The 22,056-nt window shown below is 42.2% G+C and overlaps 1 protein-coding gene across 4 annotated transcripts in view; it reads right to left on the bottom strand.

Moving 5' to 3' along the window:
- Nucleotides 1–269: 269 nt before the first annotated feature.
- The window catches only part of LOC117256721 (histone deacetylase 7-like), a 49,469-nt gene continuing 27,682 nt past the window's right edge, over nucleotides 270–22,056 (bottom strand). For 2 of the 4 annotated variants that reach the window (XM_033626324.2, XM_033626327.2), the window contains exons 10-25: nucleotides 19,823–20,073; nucleotides 19,397–19,642; nucleotides 18,665–18,863; nucleotides 18,342–18,475; nucleotides 18,097–18,217; nucleotides 17,950–17,999; nucleotides 16,604–16,711; nucleotides 16,082–16,137; nucleotides 14,875–14,962; nucleotides 14,126–14,245; nucleotides 11,408–11,505; nucleotides 7,879–7,997; nucleotides 6,553–6,686; nucleotides 6,372–6,456; nucleotides 2,707–2,854; nucleotides 270–2,608 (exon numbers count right to left, since the gene is read on the bottom strand). In XM_033626324.2, coding sequence (XP_033482215.1) covers nucleotides 2,566–2,608; nucleotides 2,707–2,854; nucleotides 6,372–6,456; nucleotides 6,553–6,686; nucleotides 7,879–7,997; nucleotides 11,408–11,505; nucleotides 14,126–14,245; nucleotides 14,875–14,962; nucleotides 16,082–16,137; nucleotides 16,604–16,711; nucleotides 17,950–17,999; nucleotides 18,097–18,217; nucleotides 18,342–18,475; nucleotides 18,665–18,863; nucleotides 19,397–19,642; nucleotides 19,823–20,073 — 2,000 coding nt within the window. In that variant the 3' untranslated portion in view covers nucleotides 270–2,565. Of the gene's footprint in view, nucleotides 2,609–2,706; nucleotides 2,855–2,879; nucleotides 3,543–6,371; nucleotides 6,457–6,552; nucleotides 6,687–7,878; nucleotides 7,998–11,407; nucleotides 11,506–14,125; nucleotides 14,246–14,874; nucleotides 14,963–16,081; nucleotides 16,138–16,603; nucleotides 16,712–17,949; nucleotides 18,000–18,096; nucleotides 18,218–18,341; nucleotides 18,476–18,664; nucleotides 18,864–19,396; nucleotides 19,643–19,822; nucleotides 20,074–22,056 lie in introns of those variants that run through there. The other 2 variants (XM_078167176.1, XM_078167174.1) reach the window with 2 other exon arrangements.

Here is a 22,056-nt window from a genome sequence, read left to right as displayed (position 1 = left end):
TTAGAACACGCGCATCTGTTCCCCTGAGAAAAAATAGTAAAGTAGCAAAGGACTTTTATGTTGACTAAATTAAGGACATTTACACCATAAATTGATGCATAAAAGGAAATTAAGTGTTTGACCATCCAAATTTTCTGGCTCCCAACCTCCTGTTTCATATGTGTGTCCCCCAGATGTTGAAATGAATCCTATGTCCTTGCCTTGGTAAATTTGCTTACATTAAATGATGCAATATTAACAAAGTTAAAATGAGCATGCCAATACAAAAATTAAAATGTATATAATTTACCTTTATTAAGGTTTTTTGGAAACAAAAATAGTAGAAAAGACAAAAAAGGAGACAAAAAACAAACAAAGTCAATATGTACACTGTACAGAAATGTCAGTTAAGAGAAAACTGGACTTCGCCTGCAGTTTTGATTAAGATCATGGGCAGCACGATACGTCAAGGCACACACAGGCTGACAATTTGGTCTCTAAGTACGCACAGGGTTCATTTTTGAGATCAAATACAAAAATAAGTCATTTGCATGAATTAAGACTAAAGATAAGACATCATGAACGTTCTCATAAAACTACGAAAGCTACACTCGGGCTGTCCTACATGATATGTCATTTGTTTTCACATTTTAATGACATTAACAAAGATCTGGCAGGTTTTGAGTTGCACACAGAGTGCAACATAAAGACTGAAAAAAAAAACCCAAAAACAACAACCTAACTTTACTGCACGTAAAAAAAAGGATAATCCATAGCACCGTCAAAATTGTGTTAGGCATGCAAAGAGCACTTCAAAGACAAAGAATCTGAATGTATAAATAGAAGGTTTTTTCGGAGAAATGAATTTGTTTATATATCCGTCCTGTGCTTTCGGTGCTGTTCAACTGTTTGGATAGAAAAAAGAAACATTCACAAACTCTGCAAAGTCTTTGAAGTTCTTTAAGCCATGCCAGTCCAGGGACGGCACATTGTTCTCATAAACTTTGGTTGCGCTTAACCTGTGTCCAATTGCACTGTGTGGATATTCGACTGTCTCAGTATTACTGCTCCGTCCTAACTGCTAAAACGTCGCTGTTTGGTCCGGGGAGCAAAAACATCCCAGCTGCTGACGGTAAACAGAGCGCTGCTACGTTACGACAAACAAAAGGTCAGTTTGTCCTTCTTGTGAAAGAAATAAAAGTCTAAACTAAATTTACAAAGTACAGCAGGAATGCTCATCCACAGGTAGAAACACTGGTCCGCTTCACAAACATGATCAATGTTCAGATTTTAAGACCCACGTCATTCTGATCCTCCCATCCTGAGGGCAATGTAAGTGCACTTGAAGTGTGTGATTGTCGTTAAGTCTTTGGATGGGCCTCATCCAAAATGTGATCTGCACTGTCACATGTACAATCATGTCTGAGTGGTCACGCTGCACCGAGGCATCATGGGTGATTTGTGTCTTTGCTGACGTGTAAAGAATCTCCCCTGATATTGATACATCGAGGACTAGAGGTATTAGCTCTTCATTGTGACTAATGCCACCGATACAAACTACAGTATGTCTACACTTTTAAGATGCACTTCATCAAAGACTGCTGTGTCTTCTTTTATCTGCCGGAGAGCCATAACAGCAACGTCAGCCATCTCGCTGCATATGCTCACCCGACATGCCAAGAAAGAAAGAAAAAAGTTTAAGAAAATATGTGGACATACAAATCAATATGAAACATATGTATCTCAGACTTCACTGTAGCTTCACTCGTACTGGAGTCCGTACTGACGTCCACCAAAATGTGTGCCAAAGGTCAAATGAACCAATATTCAAATAAACTAAAAACACAAACAAACAACATGTTTGATTGTCAACATGGCCGATGTGGCTGTGTCTCTTCCATCTTGTCCGGTTCACATTACAGAGCGGTGCAGTGCAAAAACAATCAGACGCTCCTGATCTTTTCCTTCATTGTCACGTTCAGACAAATGACATCATCATAATGGGACGCGGAGCCTGCTCTCCTTCACCGGACACGTCCTGCGGGGACGACTCCTTCCGCTCTGAGTGATTGGCTCCAGTAAGCCCCGGGTGACCTTTGACCCCGCCTTCAAGGATACAACAGTCCGAGGGGTCTCCAGCAGGTCTTGGGGGAGTCATTTACAAGGTGAATGTTTAAAGTCGCGGATCTGTGCTTTGTCAAGTGTGTGTTTGTGCTACGTCACGTTGTCAGCTCCCAATGCTACACGAGAGTGAGGATCCTTCATTAATCTGCCTACGCTTGTCTTTCTTTTCAGCTTGTTCTCAGTTCAGTGACTGATGTCCCCTTCAGGAAAAAGCCTGCGGAGGCGTCACAACAGTGTGAATGTTGTCCAGGTGAGTGTTGTTGCTCAGTGTGTGTCTGAATCAGAGCGGTCAGACTGCAGCCAGTAGTCATGCAGGAGTTTTTGTGAGGCAATGAATACAGTGGTCGAACTGAGGAGGACATCTGCTTCCAGTGATGGTCCAAATGCAAAGTGTGTGTGTGTGTGTGTGTGTATGTGTGTGTGTTTCCATAGACACTTGGTTGAAGGCAGCTGTCAGGAGACTCAGAGAGAATCACCTTTCTCTGTCTGTTTTTCTGGCTGTTTCCTTAATGAACGAGAAAAAGAGAAAGACTGTGTCAAACATAAAGTTCAGCGCTGTGATGATGATGAAGCAGAAGATGTTAAACATGATGTCGCCCCTACTTGTCAGAGGCAATGGCTCTCATCGACAGCGAGGCGATGGCGCTGATGGCCTCGCTGTCTGAGTCTCGCCTCAGCCGCCGTCTCTGCGCCTGCAGGTAGGACAGGTCTGCTGTGGTGGCCGAGTCCTTCACACTCTGCCAGTACTCACCTGAAGGAAGCGAGGAGATGAAAAAGAGGGAGAGGAGGAAGGGAGGAGAAAGAGAGGAAGATTAATGGCCTCAGCTGTCAGTATTCCAGTGTTGTTTTCATTCACAATGGTTCCTTAAGGGAAAGTGCCTGTGCTGCATTATTAAAAAGCAGTACTTGGTGTTTGATCCACCAGTTGTAGCTGTTTGATCTGAATATAAGCACTGGCTGTCACATAAACAGCCCGTGGTCTAAATATCCATGTTGATAATTTCAGAAATGTAAACTCAGACTCAATCTGTTCTCTCAGGGTCTCCGGGCTTCGGTCCTGTGACACACAGTGGAAGTAAAATCAATCACTGTTTGCAAATGTGTTCGTCTATGAGCGTGTGTGTGTTCTGGCTGTGCATGCAACTTGCATATATTTCACCCCGGGCCTAAATTATGGGCTTAACATTCTTGTGGCTTTGCAAATATTTTTAATTAATCTAATTTGGTTGGGATAACATTTGTGTGCAATCAGGAGGGGATGTTGCGAAGGTCGTGTGCCAGAGAAGTGTTTGAAGATAATTGGAGCCAGGGCGGCCATGCGTGTGTGTGTGTCTCTGTCTGTGTGTGGGACGGCTGGAGGGAGGGATGGGAGACAGGGATGTAAAGGAGGAGAGGTGGCCAGAGAGCAGGAGGGATGAGGAGAAAGAGAGAGGAGAGTGCTAAGAGGAGAAAGAAAGAGACCAAAGTCATAGAGAATAGAAATATACGAAGAGATGCCAAACAGCTTGGAGATAAAGAAACTGAATAATTTCCTGTTAATTGTAACTGATGGAATCATAAAAATAGAAATGAAAAATGTTTCCCAGAAAAAAATATAATGTTTTTATCAAACTAAAAATGCTTGTAATGTAAAATAAAATGACAGCAGAAGCAACAAGTTTTCCGTTCAAATACAATAATGAAAAGTCTCTCTGGGCAGTTACAGATGGTGACTGTAAAATCTCTGTAATTTGTGACTGTATTGTGATTATATGCCTCCTGTGCTGCTCCTCCTGAGCCCTGTGTCATTTGGGGCTTTATTAATTAAAAACTGACTTAACTGGAAATGCTGCCATGTGGTACGATGGTTATCTGTTGCCGTAACAGATGTATATCTTTGATCTCAGCTTCAACTAAAAGCCTGTCCTTCAGATAATACCAATGAGCAAGAACAACTCGGCCAAATCATTTCCTGAAAAACGTTTTTCTTGTTGATGTGTATTGGAAATCTTCTTAGTCACTTCAAAACAGTTGACAGGAATATATTTACATTTACATCTCACATTTATTGTGACATTTCACAGGTGTATGTGACATTTACTTGTCATGACTGACCTTGGAGAGAGTGAAACTGAGACAGATTATGAAGGCGAGGGTGAAGGAGAAATTGTGCAGTTACAGGTAAGAATAAAGAAAAATGGCAGCAACTTTAGTGGAAGAATAAAAACCGCAAAGTAAGTTTAGAAGGAATTGTCTCTAAGTGCTTCCAATACTTGTAAACTAGTCAGGGTTTCCACACCTTCTTAAACATCGAGTTCAAGGACTTTCCAGGCCTAATTCTTTGGAATTCAAGGACCCAAAGCGGCATAGTAAGAGACATGGATCAAGGTGAATTACTGTTACAACACTGGTAACTTTATAATGAAGTAGCAGGCTTTAAAGAAGCTCACAGACAACAATTTGAATGTGTGAGCCCTTCTGAATTGTGTGTGTTATTTTTGGGGCCTTTTGCCTTTATTTGATGGGGCAGCTATAGTGTGAAGGAGGGAAAGAGAGGGGGAATGGCATGCAGCGGGGGGCCATGGGTTAGAATCGAGCCCGTGGCCTCTGCGGCAAAGGCACAGTCTTTTGTGCATGGAGCACCTGCTCTACCAGGTGAGCTAGTGGGTGCCCCAGTTGTGCTGTGTGAACGGTGATGTCAGACAATATCAGAAGAACTTCAGTTTGTATTCTGTCACAAAATATATAAATTCAAGCACTTTCAATAACCCAGGTCTAATTCATTCAAACTTTCAAGGCCTTGATTTTTAGGTCAAAGTCACAAACATCAGGACGAGCATTTCAAGCACCCATGGGAACTGTGACAAGCAGAACTACAAGCAGAATAAAGCATCAACAGCAGTGTGTGAAATATGGGAGGTCTCTGTCTCCCTAACTAACTGACTAACAGCATGGGCCCCCCAGAAGACATCAAAACTGATTTTGGGAGGTCTCAAAATTATAAGAGGTCGCAAATCATTTTCTGTTTATCTATACTGTAAAAATTCTTTTGCTGTTTAAATATTGAAAGGTGAGGAGCAACGCAGAAAATACGACTGACAGTTAACACACAGCTGGTATAGCAGGAGCTGCTAGTGATGTCGAAAATACTAAATTATTGATACATATCGATTCTGATACTCATTTTCCGCAGTGTCAATACAGTGGTACCCGCTACGCCTTCTTACTCTCTCTTACTGTTAATGTTTACTACAGTCATTCTGCTGCTATCTGCTACTAACCAAGGAAACGAAAGTCGTCGTTGTCGTGTTGTAGCCTTGTTATATTTATCTTTAAATAAAAATTTTAAATCTAAAATTCCAGTATTGTGACAACACTACGTGCTGCTGCAGTTAGAAATAATACATTCTGAGCTGCTGTTCTGCTCCTCTCCATATCTGAAAAACCTTGTTTATGCCTTATGTCCTGAACAGTCTTTACATTCTGAGACAATATAATAAAACAGGGGTTCGGAGATTTGATAGGCTGCTTTTCATCAAATGATCTCAATATAAGAACAGTGAATCTTTCAGAGCAGCTCACTGCAGACAAGGTCCATCACCAGTTCCTGCTGTCCTGTCTAAAGATTTAAAAAATGAAGGTGTCCACACTGTGCTGCAGTGTGTAATATAAAACATGGATTTGGTTTTGGAGAGGTGTCAGCGTGTGTGTTCGTGCCATTGTGTTGGTCTGCTCAGAACACAAATGAAAATAATTTACTGAAAACATGTAGGGTGTTTTTGCCAGCACAATCTGCACACGTAACATATTTTTATATATTTATATATCTGTTTGTCCATGTTTGTTGAATTCCTTGTTATGCAAGACTACAGTTTTTGCATATTCCGCCCAGTAGCCACCTGAGAGCGTATTTGATTAGCCTACTGGTCAGGTTACAAGTCTTATATTAACGTCTGAGGCCGGGGCTGATCTGGAATTGATTAGGCAATAATTTGCAGGTAGTGGGTCGGTTCCAGTGCTGAGCTCTGCAGGTGAGCGTCAAGTTTTCAAAGCTGGAAGCATGCAGGACTCTGGACAAGTGTGTTTAAGTGTTTTTATATAGGCTTATTGGATGAAAAAGTGTGTTAATATGTGGCTGATTTTTTCTGTTGATGCAAGAATCATCACAATCGAAAACATTAAAAAATGTGACTGTATATATTTTTGACAGTGCTGAAAACCCTCTGAATGAGGTGTTACTGAGGTTTCTGGATGCTACAGCTTGTGTGTGCTGAGGTGTCAGTTCTCACCCTGAACCTGGATGACTCTCTGCAGTGACTTGACAGCATTTTCACAAGGCTTCTGGTCCAACACAGACTGTGACAGAGGCTCCACCTGGGGCACAACACAGTAAGTGGTTATAGGATGGAACATACTGTATGTCTCCACAGAAACACACCCATGTACTGTATGTACACACACACATCTCACCTCCATGCCCAGCAGAGCGCTGACGCAGGCTTCAGAGGCATCACAGATGGCCTTGAGGTCATGTCCCCCCTCCAGAGCCAGGACCACCCGACCCCCGGCCAGTGACATCAGCTGACGGGTCAGGAAGCCAAAACCTGGTAGAGAGCACACGAACACACGATTACTGGTCAGAGATTTTACCCTAGATATGAATTAAACAGAGATTAGAGCTGTAGTTGGTGACTCTTATAAAATAACTTTTTGCCATATTTGCTGAAAGTGTCACTATATCCACACAGAAGTACATGAGACATATAATCAGCAAGAAAAATCTCATTCCTTCCTACAGAAAGTTTGTGACCCAGCTGCCATGTTGGAAACAAGCCAAGCCAACATGAAGCATCAACCACCGACTGCAGCAAAGGTTCTCATTTTACAGCTAAACAGTACACTAAAATATGTTTCTGCAAACATCTGAGGTGAGAAACAGGCAATTCAGTAACAGAATCTTGATTCATGTTTAATCAGTGCTGCCAAGTTTGACAGGTTAACCGCAGTTCACGAGAAGTGACCGACATGATTGACAGCTGTCTTAGAGACCCCTTGGCTCTGATTGGTTGTTTTAATTCAGCCACGTTGGATTCTAGCAAATGCCATTAGAAGCATGAAGAAGGAGAAAGATGACTTTTTTTTTACAGACTATCTGTCTCATGTACTTTTTTCACAGTACATTTCTAGTGTCAACAAATATGGTAAGTTTTTTTTATTTTTATAAAAGTCACCAATTGTTGATTTAAAAGATTTCTTCAGTGATGGCAAAAACTTTGAGTCAATTTCCACGCCACTGTGAATGTTTACACGTGGGTGTCACCATCATCAGTTCAGAGCCATGCTCCCTGCACTGTAGATGCCATTCACTTCTGTTCAGATTAGCACTGATGTTTTCCAAATCTACATTTATAATCTACATTATATCTAAAAATAAAAAGTGGCTTCTGAAAACAAAGATGTTTTCAAATCAGTGCTCTAACAAAAATTCATTTCCTAACAAAGTAGTACTCCTAACTCGATGCTAATGTCTGACATCACTACATAAGCCTGCTATTATCCTGTATTCAAAATAAGGATATTAACATAAAATGCTGGACAACTTTAACGGAGGTGAAAAGTAAAAAGGCAGGTTCATACGAGGCAGAGGTCGACCAGGACCTACTAACACCAACACCAGAGGAATCATTTTTAATAAATAACAACAATGGATTTCATACTGCACTTTGTGTGATATTAACACTGATACATATCTATGTCTGTGTGCTGTACGTGAATATGGAGCAGACTGAGGCTTACACTTGGCTGTGACCTTGTAGCCTCCCAGTGCTGACAAATGTCCTTCGACAGCATCAAAGCCAGCGGACACCAGCACCACATCAGGGGAAAACTCATGCGCGATGGGCATCACCACGGCTCTGAGGAGGAAGAGAGGAAACAACGTGCTGTGAACCAAACACCGTATCGTGTGTTACATTCGCTGAAGCCCTGTGGTCTTGCTGAAATTAGATAGTACATTTAAGAAATCATGTTTTCAACAGGTGTTTATGATTTGTGAAAAAATGAGAACTTGGACCAGTGGATAAAATATAATAATTTCAGAGAGGAAGTCACTGAGGGATTGATTTAACATCAGAATAGTCTGAAACGGATTAGTTATTGTAATAAACAGATTTTAAAAAGTAAAAAATAAATAAATAAATAAAAAATCTAACGAAAATCACTGCACAGTCAGGGTGATTGATTTGTGACTGGAACACGGTGAAAGACTTTTTTTCTGGATTGTTAACTGCAAACATTTACTTCACTGTAAACTCCATCCATTTGAAAAGGATGAAAGATAAATTATCAGAGGCCTTGTTCCAAGAGCTTGATCTCTGTTCTCGATCCACTCCTGGTAAGAGGCCAACACTCGAAGGTGGGGTAGCTCCCAGGTGTGAATGTGTGCAACTGTTTAAATGTGAAGCAGAACACTGCTGGAAAAAAAAAGGCATGTGCGCACTGCAAACCTTTCCTGGATATATAAAGATCAAAAAACGGTCGAAGCAAAGCAAATTTGGGCAGGTGGCACACACTGAAAGGTTTCTGCGGGGTGACACAAGCAGATTAAAATGAGACCCTTGACATATCTGGACTGAGACGCCTACATTCTGTATGCTCTACTCAGGGGAGACCACTTTCCTCGCCTCTATGCTCTCCTCCTCACTTCCTCTCGTCTCCCGCTGCCAGTTATTTAGCAAGAGCGCACGGCCCATGCCGCGTTTCATTCTCTCTCTCACTCTCGCTCTCTCTCTCTCAGCGGCAGTTCAAAGGCGTTTGTGTGCGTCTGGTTCCTATTAGGAGCTCGTCCCTCTTCTCACGTCACTGACAGCCAGCCATCTGGGATCCATTGGGCCTAATTACGCCGCCTTTGGATTCCCTAACAATGCACCCCCTACTTCTTCTCCTCTCTTCTGCTCTCTCCTCCAGAGTTTGTCATTCGTCAGTAGCCACCTAGAAATGCACATGAAAATACGTGCATGTATATATACACCTCACACACAAGCAAAAAATATACACACCTACTCATGCTCTTCCTTTGAAACTGGACGTTGCGTGTATGCATGGTGCTACTGGTGATTAGCCTGACCCTAAATTCTGACCACCTTAGTAATCCTCCACACATATACACACACACACACACACACACACACTACGTCATGACACTCAATCTCGATGCAGCTGAGCTTTCTCTTGATTGTACTCGAGTCCCACCACCACTCTCAACCACAATATTTCCCCTGTCACTAACACACACCCAAAAAACAGAGACACACATCATCAACAACCGCTAGCTTTCTGTTCCGTCCTGAAGAGAAACACACAGAGTCTGGAACGTCCCACCGTCTAAATCATGTATTCAAATTGAATTACAGAACTGGCACCAGACTAGGTACTTAATTGCATAAACATGAATTCATGATGCATTAAATTTTGTCTGCATAGCATGTTATGCATTTATTTTCACCAGTTAATTCACAGGATGGCGGCAAAGTCCCCTGAAAAATGTTTGTAGCGTGTTTTTTACAAAGATCCCTCGTGCCGCTTCATGTATTTTGCTTCTTAAAAATCTTGTGTGCAGTGTTGCAAGTCCAAATAACATTTTTGCTATTATTGTGGGATTTTTTTTGGCCTTAATTAGATAGTTGACGGTGGCAGTAAATATGAGGTCGTTCCCCATGATGACATGCAACAAAGGCCTTTGGCCGGATATGCATCCCGGACATCACAGCTACATGGTATTTGCCTCAAACCACTGGACCACCAGGACACTCCTTCTCCACAGAGCTTTGATACAGGGCAACGTTTCTAGGGGTAACACACAATACGGTACAGTACTACAGTGTGGTTAACTGAGGAAGTTTTACACATGAAAACACTTGCCATTTCCCCAAAAAATACCAAAACCAGACGCCTGCTCAGGAAAAGACCAGTTGTTTCTTAATTAGCATCCCGAGCTCCAGTAAACACTGGACTTAGTGTTTCCGAGCCTGCCTATTGGCTCTATGGATTTTTACCAGTAAGGGTTAGCTCATTAGCATCTTTCCTTTGACGAGGGGCCCACCCACTGTGTCTGCTGCATGCAGAACCATGTAGAGCTCACATAATGTTTAATCATCTGGTGGCAAGCCAGAATTGCTGACAGAGTGTGTTACAGTGTTGAGCAGAACCAAAGTATATTCATTCAGGAAAAATAGCTTGAATGAAATGAAAGGTGAGTTTTGCCAGCACAACCATGTACAGTTTTGTTTTTAGTGGTTTTAACAATCAGTGGAGAGTTGTGGCTTACATAACAGCATGTTAGGATATTACTGCCAACCATCTTTCAGAGGGAATCAGAAATCAGATATGAAACCTGCTTGAGCTGCTACAGGTGACCCGTCGCAGTGATCAAGATGCAACATCTCAACATGACAATCAGTCTGTCTCACAGGTGTTGCATTCCAGCATGCTTCAACCAGGAAGACAGACATAATGGCTTATTGTTTGTCCTCCTGGCGCACGCACACACACACACACACACACACACACACACACACACACACACGCACACTTGTCATTCTAATTGCATTATTAAAAAATAAGCATTTCCTGTTGACAATAAAATACTTTCCGTCTTTTCCTGACTTGATTGTTTTATGCTATTCTGTCATTTTGCATCTGGTGTTTTTATTCGCTAAACTAGCTTACTAACAACACAGTACTTCACTGAAGGCATACCTGAGGTGATGTAACAACCCAGACAATGACATAATTAGTTTGACTGACAGACTGAAACTTATGATGACCTAAAGGCCCAGACACGCCAGACCGACATCATAAAACTAGCAGAGACGAAGGCTGACTGTTGCCTTGCCTTACGTCGCCTGTGTCTCGGCCAAAAATTTGCACCCCAAAGACTATAACCAACGGCCAACTAGCACAAACGTTCTGCACCTGAGTGACAGGAAATAACTCTCCACACCAGCAGGCGGTGGTAGTCTGTAATCGTCATTCAAAAAGGGCAATGGAAGATTGACAGGAAGGATTCAAGATGCTAGTTAGCCAGTTAGCATGTTAACAACACAACCTGATGTTGAAATAACAAAGGATATTTACCATACACTAGCTAACAATAACACAAACCATTACAAAGTGTTTCTGCTAAAGAGCTAAATGGCTAAAAAAATCTTAATTTGTAGCCAATGGGGTTGGACATGCAGACCTTTCATTTTAGATTATTAATTGGAGAGTACCAGAGAAAGAAATATGATGTGGCTAATAGAGACAGGATGGGGTTGTTCTTTACCTGAATGCAGCCAGGTACTCGGCATCACCCATGGGAGGGTTCAAACCCCCCGTCCATCCCACATTCACATTGAAGCCCTCGCCTGCACCTGCACCCACCTGGATGGAGGGAGAAAGAGAGTGAGACTGAGAGAGAGAGACAGCATTTCTGTGAATGTCAAAAAAGTTAATGAGTCCCAGCGAAAGTTGAGAAACTGCGTGACGATGACAGATTTGTGTCAAATGTTCACAAAACAAGCACGGCTGTTCCAAAACCTCGCATTGCACCAATCGAGGAAAAGTGACTGAATCTCTTTAAGCAACACCAGGGAGTGATTATGATTCCTAAATGAAAGACGCATGGCTATTAATTCAACACCCCTGTCCCTCCATTTTGATTTTGATACAATTTGTCAAATGACCTTATAAATCACTCGGAGCCACAACAGAGCTACACCCGTTTATGATTCTCGAGCTTTAGGTTATAGCTATACTGGGAAATATTTCACATTTGGAAACTGCTGCGTTAGAAACACATTCTGTATGTTGTAAAATGTTCTATTTATATAATAAGAATGTATTATTTGTATTTAACTGGAGGGACTGCATGCTATGTGCTCTGTATGTGGAATTTAGTAGGTTCGGTATATATGACATGTCAAATAAAACATGCATGCTATACTACTCTACACTGCTCATTTACATTTTATGATGTACTGTAAATGATTTTAGTGGATTTCGCTTGCTGTATTGAGATTGACATGTACTCCCAAAATGCCAGGCGGAGTCGATGGACGTTCTCTCACTTTGACCCCACATATTTGGGGCAGAGAGCGAACGGAGGCCCAGATCTTGGAAAAAAGGTTTAAAGATTCCTGCCTTTCTCTTTGTAGTCCTGCTAGAAGCCATTTAGCTGTTCTCAAAGCCCTTCACCATCAGTCAATGTGTCAGTTTGAGGGCAGAATGAGGAGGGTGATTGACATACTTTTGGCAGCAAGGCGTGGTAATTTCCTTTGTGTGTGTGTGTGTGTAGAAATGTGTGTGTGTGTGCGTATGGGTGTGAGAGGATGTTTGAAAGAATGCTGATGAGCATCGCAGAGCGTCTGTCTCCATTCTTCTCTCAGTGGACGGGATGTTCACAGGGCAAACTAAAAACACATGAGGCCTCCTGTCCTCTGCCAACTGGTAATGTACCCGCATGCACACGCACATGCACACAGACACACACACACACACACATAGCCGCGCACACACACACACACACACACACACACACACACAATTCCTGCTATTGCTCCAAGTCTCTTGCGCTCCTCTCTGTCCTCTTTCTCTCTTTCATGTTTCAAGAGTTGCTGGACTGGATTAGGCCGTCGCTGGTTTCTGTGTGGTACTCGGCACTCTCTGTTATGGCTATGACATCACACCCCTACCCCATGGTGTGTTATATACCTACACGGGGGACAGCGAGACTCCAGAGGTTTACCACACAGCTCAACAGAGGTTGAGGGGCCACTTAAGGCAAAGCCACATCCAAGCCAGCAGAGCGTTTTATGTACCGTCCCTCATCGGGGGATTTTATGGGAAAACATTGACTATTTTATCCTCATTATTGTGGGGGAGGATGGTAGAGCGAGAGGCGGGGATGTGGGGGGACTGAATGGGTTATGAATGCCACCGTGGGTTGGGGTCAATTCGTTCGACTGGGGATAGTCATCACACTTGGTTTCTGGTAAAACCGCATGCAGAATTCATAGGCATCTCAATTTCCTGTATGCAAACATAGGCATGCAATTCCACTGTACACATCCTGTTGTGAAGTTCTTACATCCAAAGCTCTGGAGTTTCTTAAATAAACTAGAACTGGGGAAATAAACCTACATTGGATACACAAAATCAAAGTGTGATGAGCTTATTGCGAGTTCACTGGGTAAACACATTTGCAACGTTTGGAAATTTCACGTTGAAGGTTAAAAAGTTGCAAATATGACAATGGACTAAAGCAAACAAGCTAATCTGAGTTATTTATGTTGAGCTGGAAAAACACTATAACTGAAATTCTAAATGATTAAACTTGAAGACAAGCACTTTGTGTTCGGATTTATACAGTAAGCAGCCAAAATTACAGGACCACATTGCTTAGATTCCAGTGGTATAAGTAAAATATGTCTGAACTAATCGTGACAGCTCAGAGTGGTCTGAGGCCTAATTGTATGAAAGATGGTTTGATCTTAATCTCTGTACACTACAAGGTAACATACCCATGCTAACCTGTCCAATTTTTTGCCTGAGCAGTTCAGACTTTGTGATCCCTCTTCATGACCAAACTGAGGTTTTAACTGGGGCTTTAAATCATGCAGATTATTCAGGGATTTATTGTTACAATCATTCTTCCTGCTTTGACAAGTATATGGTAAACACAAAGCTCTTGAGTCCTCTAATGTCCCACTGGGATCCTTTAATAACCAAATATTTCTATGCCAACATATCTTTCATCACATGGGTGGCATTATTATGAATTCTGTAGTCTTGGGAGTCAAAGACAAAGAATCCACTCAGGGCATCACCTCTATAGAGAGAACCTGTGTCGTAAATGTTTCTCATGTATTGTTCTTCTGTTCTGTTGTGTTCACAAGAATCTAGGTACATGTAGAGACACACAAACACACACAAACACCCATCCCTCTCCGTGGCAACACAAACAAAGCAGATAAACACAACGCTGCTGTGGAAGAGTACCTACCTCACTGGGATGTCCACTACCAGGAAAGAAGTTGCCGTCGTCGTAGCGATGTAGAGAGATGTACAGCACATTTGGGTCATTATAGAAGGCTTCCTGGGTGCCGTTGCCATGGTGAACATCCTGGACAATGATTGGATGACAGGTTAGGAAGGCCAGGACCAAAGCAGGTATTTGACACATTTGTTCAAAGCAAACTAAATGATCACAAATCACAAAAGGGAACTTCACTGTCATTCTTTTATCAGGAAGTATAGATAAAACATATGACCCACAATGCAGAGCAGGGTCTGTAATCCCTGCAAGGCTTTTTGCCCTCAATGGCAAATGTGTTTCAATCTTAAAAACTTCTGATGAAGCAGGTAGTAATTAGCGTACGATGCAGTAATATGTCAGAGATCACGATGTGTGTAAAGACACACTACAGCCTCATATACACACACATGGTGAACAGATACAACCACCTGGCTGCGGATCAATATCTGCACGTGTGTGGGTTTATGTTCATATGACTGTGTGTAACTCGGTTTCAACTCTGAGCATACGTGACATCTCACATGGAGACCAGAGATAACAGCGCCTTAATGAAATAAATGATAAATAGGAGCGCTACTGTCGAGGGCTGCTCTGCTTCTGTTCTGGGACCTTGATCGTGCCCACGATGCGTTTGTGTGCTGGTACGCGCGTGTTTTCGCCTGTTTATTCTTATCCATGTGCGGACCAGTGATGCTGGTCATGCGGTTGGTCCTCACCCAGTCCACAATGAGGATCTTGCTGACGTTGAGTTTGTGTTGGAGCTGCTTGGCAGCGATGGCCACGGAGTTGAAGAAACAGAAGCCCCTGTGGACAAACAGAGAGGAAGAGAGGCAGCCACATGTTTTTATCAGGACATCTTCACCAAATTAATATCATAGAATCACCATATGGACCTTAGGAACCTCTAAGACATGTCTCCAGTTGTGTAACGTCATGTGGTGGCTATTCAGTCCAGGTTGTGACAATCACAGCACTGACTCACTGAATGAAGCACTGAATGTGCAAGTCATAGAGGGAAACTCATGCCAGGCAAACATTTACTGCAAATATTGAAGAAATGATGTTTTATTTCAAGTTGTATTTCATCTTCCACTGCTGACAAACAAAAATGGCTTTTCATATTAGAACATGATGCTGAGTCTGAAATCTTGCACTCTTGAGAAATGCAGAACCCACACATTTTGTGACAAACAGAAAACCAAGCTTATCATAAAATTCACCTCACATTCCAAATGATAACATAGTGTGAATTGCTGGCAGGACGTGTGAGATGATTTCAGAGAAATGAACTCACAACTTGGCGCAGTGGTTCCCCCAACACTTGCTGTCTGCAGTAAAGGTATGCAAAAAAAGTGTTGATGTATGAAAAACAATGGAGGAATGTTGGAAGTAGCAGTGTCAGCAAGGGTCGTAAACTGTGAGCGCCTATGTGTGTGCGTGCGTGGATGGTATCTCATATATGCTGTCCAAATCCGCTCATCAAGAAAAGTCATTATCATCCCATAAATAACCAGTGACAAGCACTGCTGAGCACACACACAGCCCCAGCTGAATGTGGTTAGTTGGCTAATGCCTCCTATCAAAGACTAACACAAATCCATGCATACACACACACACACACATGCACAGTTTCTTTTGAGGTGCTTTGCTCTGTGTCTTGAAAGTTTAAAAGAAACTGAGTGGAGGAGGTAGATTGCCTCGGGCATCAGTCAGGTAGCACACATCACACAAACTCACACACACACACATTAAGACAGAGAGACATAGGCTTGCTCTCTCTCTCGCTCAGAAGTGTAGCTGATCTGTAATAAATCTTTTGAAACACTTTGTAGAGACCTCCTGGCTCCTGGTATGTAGGTGTATGTGTGAGTGTGTAAGTGTGTGTGTGTGTGTGTGTGTGTGTGTGTGTGCTGCTGTACTTACAGAGGGGAGGAGTGGTTTGCATGGTGTCCAGGAGGCCTCACCACTGCAAAGCCATTCTGTGAGAAGAAAGCAAAAACTTAAACACCTTTCTGCTTTTAGGGGTCAACCATCACAGTTCACATCTTTAAGCTTACACCTGGCTAATTGTATACCAAAATACTATGTTAACTACAGACAACAGCTATCTACAGTAGGGGAGTTACTGAAGTGATACTGTAGTGTATGTAAGAATGACTGAATCTAAAGATGGACAACGTGTCTCCACTTACTCCCACTTAAGACATAGGTCTGCTGTGTGTTTACAAAAAACAGTTTTCTTACATCCCTTGAAACCAAGAAGGCCTTGTGACCCCCTGTGAAGCTTTGGCGACCCCTAATGGGGGTCAGGTCCCCAAGGTTGGGAACCAGTGGTCCATGGTATATAATGGTTGTTTACCCCACGACCTGTTACACTGCAGCTCTTAAATTCCTGAGAAAACACATGGTATTTGCTGATAAGGTATTCTGCAACAAAAGACACACCTTCAGTTCCCCTTGAGCCACCTTCAGTGCCAGGTCTGTGACACATCCTGCAGCGATGCGGGAAGCTGCTGATGTGTGAAGTTCATTCCAGACTGTATCGATGTCTACCTGTCCATATGAAAGTGATGAGACATGGACAGTCAGTTCAAAAGTTCAAAAGGTAACTACATTTGTTAATAGACAATCAATTAAAAATGACTGGTGTAAAAATTATTTCTTTTTCTGTTATTAGTTTTGTTGAATCAGTCTCGACTGATTTACTGAAATCCAGTAAGACCAGTATGCAGGATTTTACCTGACAGTCCCACTGGAAATCACCAGTCAACAGCTGCTGTCAGCTGATAAGGAGTTGATTGAAAGTTCTGTCTATAATTTACATTCATCTAAGTTTACTTTTACCTGCACTTCCTTTATTTTGAGATAATAAATGCCATAAATAATTATTCTTGTAATGCAGAGTATTCTTGTGGTGCAATAAAAACTAAACAAATGTGAGACAGTGGACCATAAACTTCTGTGGATACTAACCATTGCTTAGACTTCTTATTTCCACATCCACTTTCTCTTTGTTTCATCTATTCTCTCTATAAACCCCGTCTTGTGTTTCAACATTACTCCATGTTTCAAAACTCACATTGGTGGTATGCCGCGGTGGAACAATGAAATCAAAGGAATTTCTTTTATCACAGACTCTGCCATCTTGTTCCAATCACCCCTCTTCACCAGAGCAGCCAAGGTCCGGAAATCCATGCAGATCAGTCGTCTTATCAACTAACACCCAGCCCCCTTCTTCTCTTCCTACCTCTTCTCCTCTCCTACTCTCTTATCTGCCTCCTCTCTTCTCATTGTGCTTCACAACAGTTTCCTGTGGGCATTATTATCCATGTTTCGCCACATGAGAGGAGAAAATGTCTTTTACGTCATCTGCTCGGCTCTCGTACCTTTGCAATTTATTTTCTTTTTCTTCCTCTGTATTCTCATTCCCTGTTTGCCCAAACCCATTCGCTTTAAATAAAATCCAGTTTCAGTGGCACGCACCCCTCCAAGCTACAGTCTCTGTGTGTAACCTCTTTCTTCCCCTCTTCCTCTCTCGCTCTCTCTTCCACATCGCACGTTTTTACAGTCTTTGATTTCTGATTGGGTTTCAAAGTTATCTTAGCCAAAAACAATAGCATTAGCAATTTGTACTATTATCATCTTAATTGCATAATGAGCCATAATCAGCCATGTAATGTTTGCTGTACGCAATTAGATAAGTGGAAGGATTCCCACATGACTTGTGTTTTAAAGGGGTCTATGATGTGTGTGCATGTGTGTGCGTGTGTGTGCATATATGTTGCACTCACCCCAACTCCTCCACACGGCAACATCACAAACATCTGTTGAGATATGATTCCTGCGGAAGATTATTTCAGTCATACAACTGTCGTGAATGTTTAAATAATGTTTATTATTTTTATCTTTTAAAAAATATATATCATAAGTGATGTTACCAGCCAGCTTGCGGTTGTCCAGCTTGAGGCGGTTGAGCGGGTTGGTGCCGAACAGAAGCACATGTTTCTCTGAATGGACTGACTGCAGCTCCTCTAGAGTGGCCTTCCTACTGCGGATACGCTACACACACACACACACACACACACACACACACACACACAAATATATAAACTGCATATGATACTGACACAGGGGACAGGGACCTGTGTTTATGTGTGTGTGTTTGTGTGGACACACGCCTTACCTCACACTGATTCCTGAGGCCTCTTTCATGCAGTCTTGACCAGATGCTCTGGACCCTCCCAGCATGCTCCGGATGGCGACTGTTATCCCCACAGGTACACTGATGCTTCTGCATTTGAGCATCATAAACCAGACCTACACACACACACACACACACACACACACACACACACACACCATCATCGTCATCATCTCTTAACCTTATTTTCCTTTCTCAGTGTTTAATGATCATATTGTACGTGAATTGTAGCTAAAATACGTCACCACATGATGGAATTCTTGGCTTCTTTTTATATTTTCCTGATTAAAAAAAAAGTCCCACACCTGTGGTGAAGCGTAGCTGGACATCAGCAGCAGGGCTGGACAGTGACAGGGATGGTATGGTTGTGGGTGGATGTGGAGGAGGAGGCAGGGAGGTGGAGGCAGGGGAGGACCGGGTCCGAACCAGAGGCTGGTGAGGCCAAATTAGGGCAGGCACAGCCAGGGTGTCCAGCTGAAGACCTGATCTAAGGACCACCTGCCTCTGTGGTTCCGAGGGCAGTGGGTGAAGAGGAGAAAAGGGAAGTGAGCATTTTACAGCAGCAGCAGCAGCACATGGCAAAGACTAACTGGAGTAAACTTCCACATTCACATAAGTCGAAAGCCTCTCCCCAGTACACTGCAACTACTCATTATTTGGTCAATTTAATACTGCTTGTCTAGAACAAGCAACTGATAAAGAAAATGCAGGACTGCCAAGCATGCTTTCATAGTACAGTAACTCGCCTTCTTTTCATCTTGTATAAATGAAGCTACAGCGCCCTCTGATGTCAAAGATGGCTTCAAACATGTGAATACATATACACACTCACTTGCAATGCAAATATTAAACTATATATTTTTTCCTGTCTCATTTGTTACTTGATTAATACCATATTAAATAAAAGGTACACTAAACATCACTAAAGATGCTCAAATCATCAGCAGAGAATCGGTGTCAATATATATCTTCCTCCAGTGCCAAAAAGAACATTAAAGCGTTAAAGCAATTTTTATTTAAGGGGTTTATATCAGTACCTGACTGACTGGGTGTGATGGCTCGATTAAGCTGTCCCGTGAGGAGGTAGTGGACTCTGTGTCATAAACTGAGTCAGTGCTGGCAGTGCTCTGTCTCCTGTGGTAGCTGTCCTCACACATGGAGCCAGGTTCTGAGTCACACACAGACCCTGGACCCGAACCTGATCCGGATCCAATCTCTTCCAGGTCCATGTCCTCTGATGGGATCTGCGTCAGACGAGGCTTCTCAATGGACTTGCTTGTCAGCTAGCATAAGGTACAGAATTTACAGTGTTAACAGGTCATAAGGTTGCTAATGCTCTCTTTAGCATGCACTTGTATAAAACTAATGACAACAAATGATTTCTGTGTTGAGTCAAATGAAAAAAAAAAAGTCTTTTTAAGGGAGAATCCATGAACAAAATGCCACAGAATAAACCTTCTCACCTTGCTTAGGTGTGAATTCTGCTTGAACCTCTCCAGCCCGCTCTTGTGGTATTGCTGGGCCAGCTGGTGCTGGATGTGAGAGTAATGGCTGGCGTGCAGAGAAAGGGCTGAGTGGCTGTAGGGCGGCGGCTCTGAGCGTGTCCGCTCCAGGGGTCTGTGGGAGGACAAGGTAACTACGCCTTCCCTTCTGGTGGGGGAGGACAGGTGAGGCTGCTGTTGCTGCTGCAGAGGAATGGAGCTCAAACCATGAACTGCGGAGAGGATGAGAGAGAGGAACAGGTTAAAATATGGCAAATAAAGACAGACAGAAAAAAAGAGGGGTAAGGGTACATGTGGAGAAAAAAATAAAGAAGCACAATAGATGGAGATAAACACGACAAAAACAGGCAGAAAAAAATAAACTAAAATGGGTAGGAGGAGAGTAAAATGGAAACAGACAGAGGATGATAGGGTGTGATAGAAAGAAAAGAAGAACAGCGAGAAGAAAAGAGAGGACAGCTGATATATTTGAGACATTATAATAATATTTCATTTTTAAAACAAAAATACAGAGGAAATATGGGTGGATGATAACATTTGACTTTACAGCCAATTTCTGTATCGTCTGCAAAACTGCAGCAAAATCGACAGCCCAGTAGAGGGTGCCCTTGTGCTGTTCATATTATAATGTTCAGATAATTAAGAAAGCGTAGCAGAAAACATCAATGTTCTTAAAGATTTAAAACAAATAAACCATTTTCACAGCAGACACTTTGACCTATTTTAGCAGGACTGCAGCAGTTTCCTAAAACCAGACCCTGAACCTGCACCCTTAAAGGCTATGCAGTTGTTTTTGATGTTATTCAGTTAAATCTGTGCTTTCTTGCTAAATAAAGTAAAAATGTCTGCTGTGAAAAAGGTCAATAATGAGAGATGTTGATGGTTAATATACAGGCTTTTTGTTGTGACTGGCAGCTCTTAAAGGAACTTAAAAAACAGCAACAGGAAATACAAAAATAAGTGTACATATACTTAGTAATGCCTCTCTTGAAGGTACAGGTAAGCAATTGAATATACCAACACACATACAAAGATAGTGCAATGTTACATTTTCTAAAAATATATACATCAAATATTAATCTATATATTAATATTAATTTATTAAAAAAATCACTTTCAAAACTCACTTTCATTGGCACAAGAAGAGAACTGAAAAGGGTGGCTAAAGATCCCCCAAACTCAAAACATGTGCAACAAACAAACCAGGTGAAAAACGTACTGCATGAATTATAGACGACAAAATAAAAGCTTACACTTCACAGTGGAGTCTCATGATCTTTAAGCTCCACCACACTCCTCACCAGTTCCTGTGTACCTATACTACACTTGACACCAGGAAACAGGTCTGAGCTAAGTCCTGGGGGTTGGTGGTATGTCACACTTCCTCACTAAATCATCCTAGCTTCGAAAGGCCTTAAAAATTAGTTCAATGGTGTTCATTATGTCTTTAGTTTCTGATAATGACTTTAGTTGTTCTTTTATCTCAGACATGTTACATGATGTTACATGTTACATACCTTGACATGTTTCGGCGGAAACTTCTGCCTTCCTCAGAAGTGTCACTTGGTGGTGGTTGTGACGCGTCTTTATCAGCTGATCTGTCAATCCCTAATATCGGCTGATTGACAGATCAGCTGATAAAAACATGTCACAACCAGTGGTGTAGTGGTAATTGATGAGGTGGGTGTGCTACTAGGTAGATAGGTAGGTTACCGATGAGGAAGTGGGCATACTCTCCCATATATTGCAATGGCTTTTTAGCTGATAGGTGGGTATACTGTAACTGGATAGAAAAAGAAGTGGGTATACCCTGTATACCTGAGTATACCCTCCACTACACCACTGGTTCTCTCCTCCAATGATATCACCTTGCCATCCTAGTTGCCTACATATCACACTATAGATAAAGCTGGCGATCGCTCTCTTTGCACCCTCTATCCATAAACTACTACATAAACTAGCACCATGTGTTAGATGCCAAAGGTGCCAGTTTTGCTTTGCCAAGGACAAGCTGACTTTGGTAAGATCCTCTGCAGTAGTTACTTTAAGGTACACAAGATCAGAAATTACCTTAATTGACGTGTCATAAAAGAAACACAGTTCACTGTTTGCTGCCTTTTAAAAGGAATCTCAATTCTCAATCCTCAAGCGAGGAACATGTAGCCTATTAAGCTCATGTATTGTCCCCTGTCATC

The sequence above is a fragment of the Epinephelus lanceolatus genome, chromosome 1, assembly GCF_041903045.1.
Source record: "Epinephelus lanceolatus isolate andai-2023 chromosome 1, ASM4190304v1, whole genome shotgun sequence".
NCBI lineage: Eukaryota > Metazoa > Chordata > Actinopteri > Perciformes > Serranidae > Epinephelus > Epinephelus lanceolatus.
Note: the sequence above shows the minus strand (reverse complement) of the source record. Positions and strands in the feature narration are given on the sequence as shown.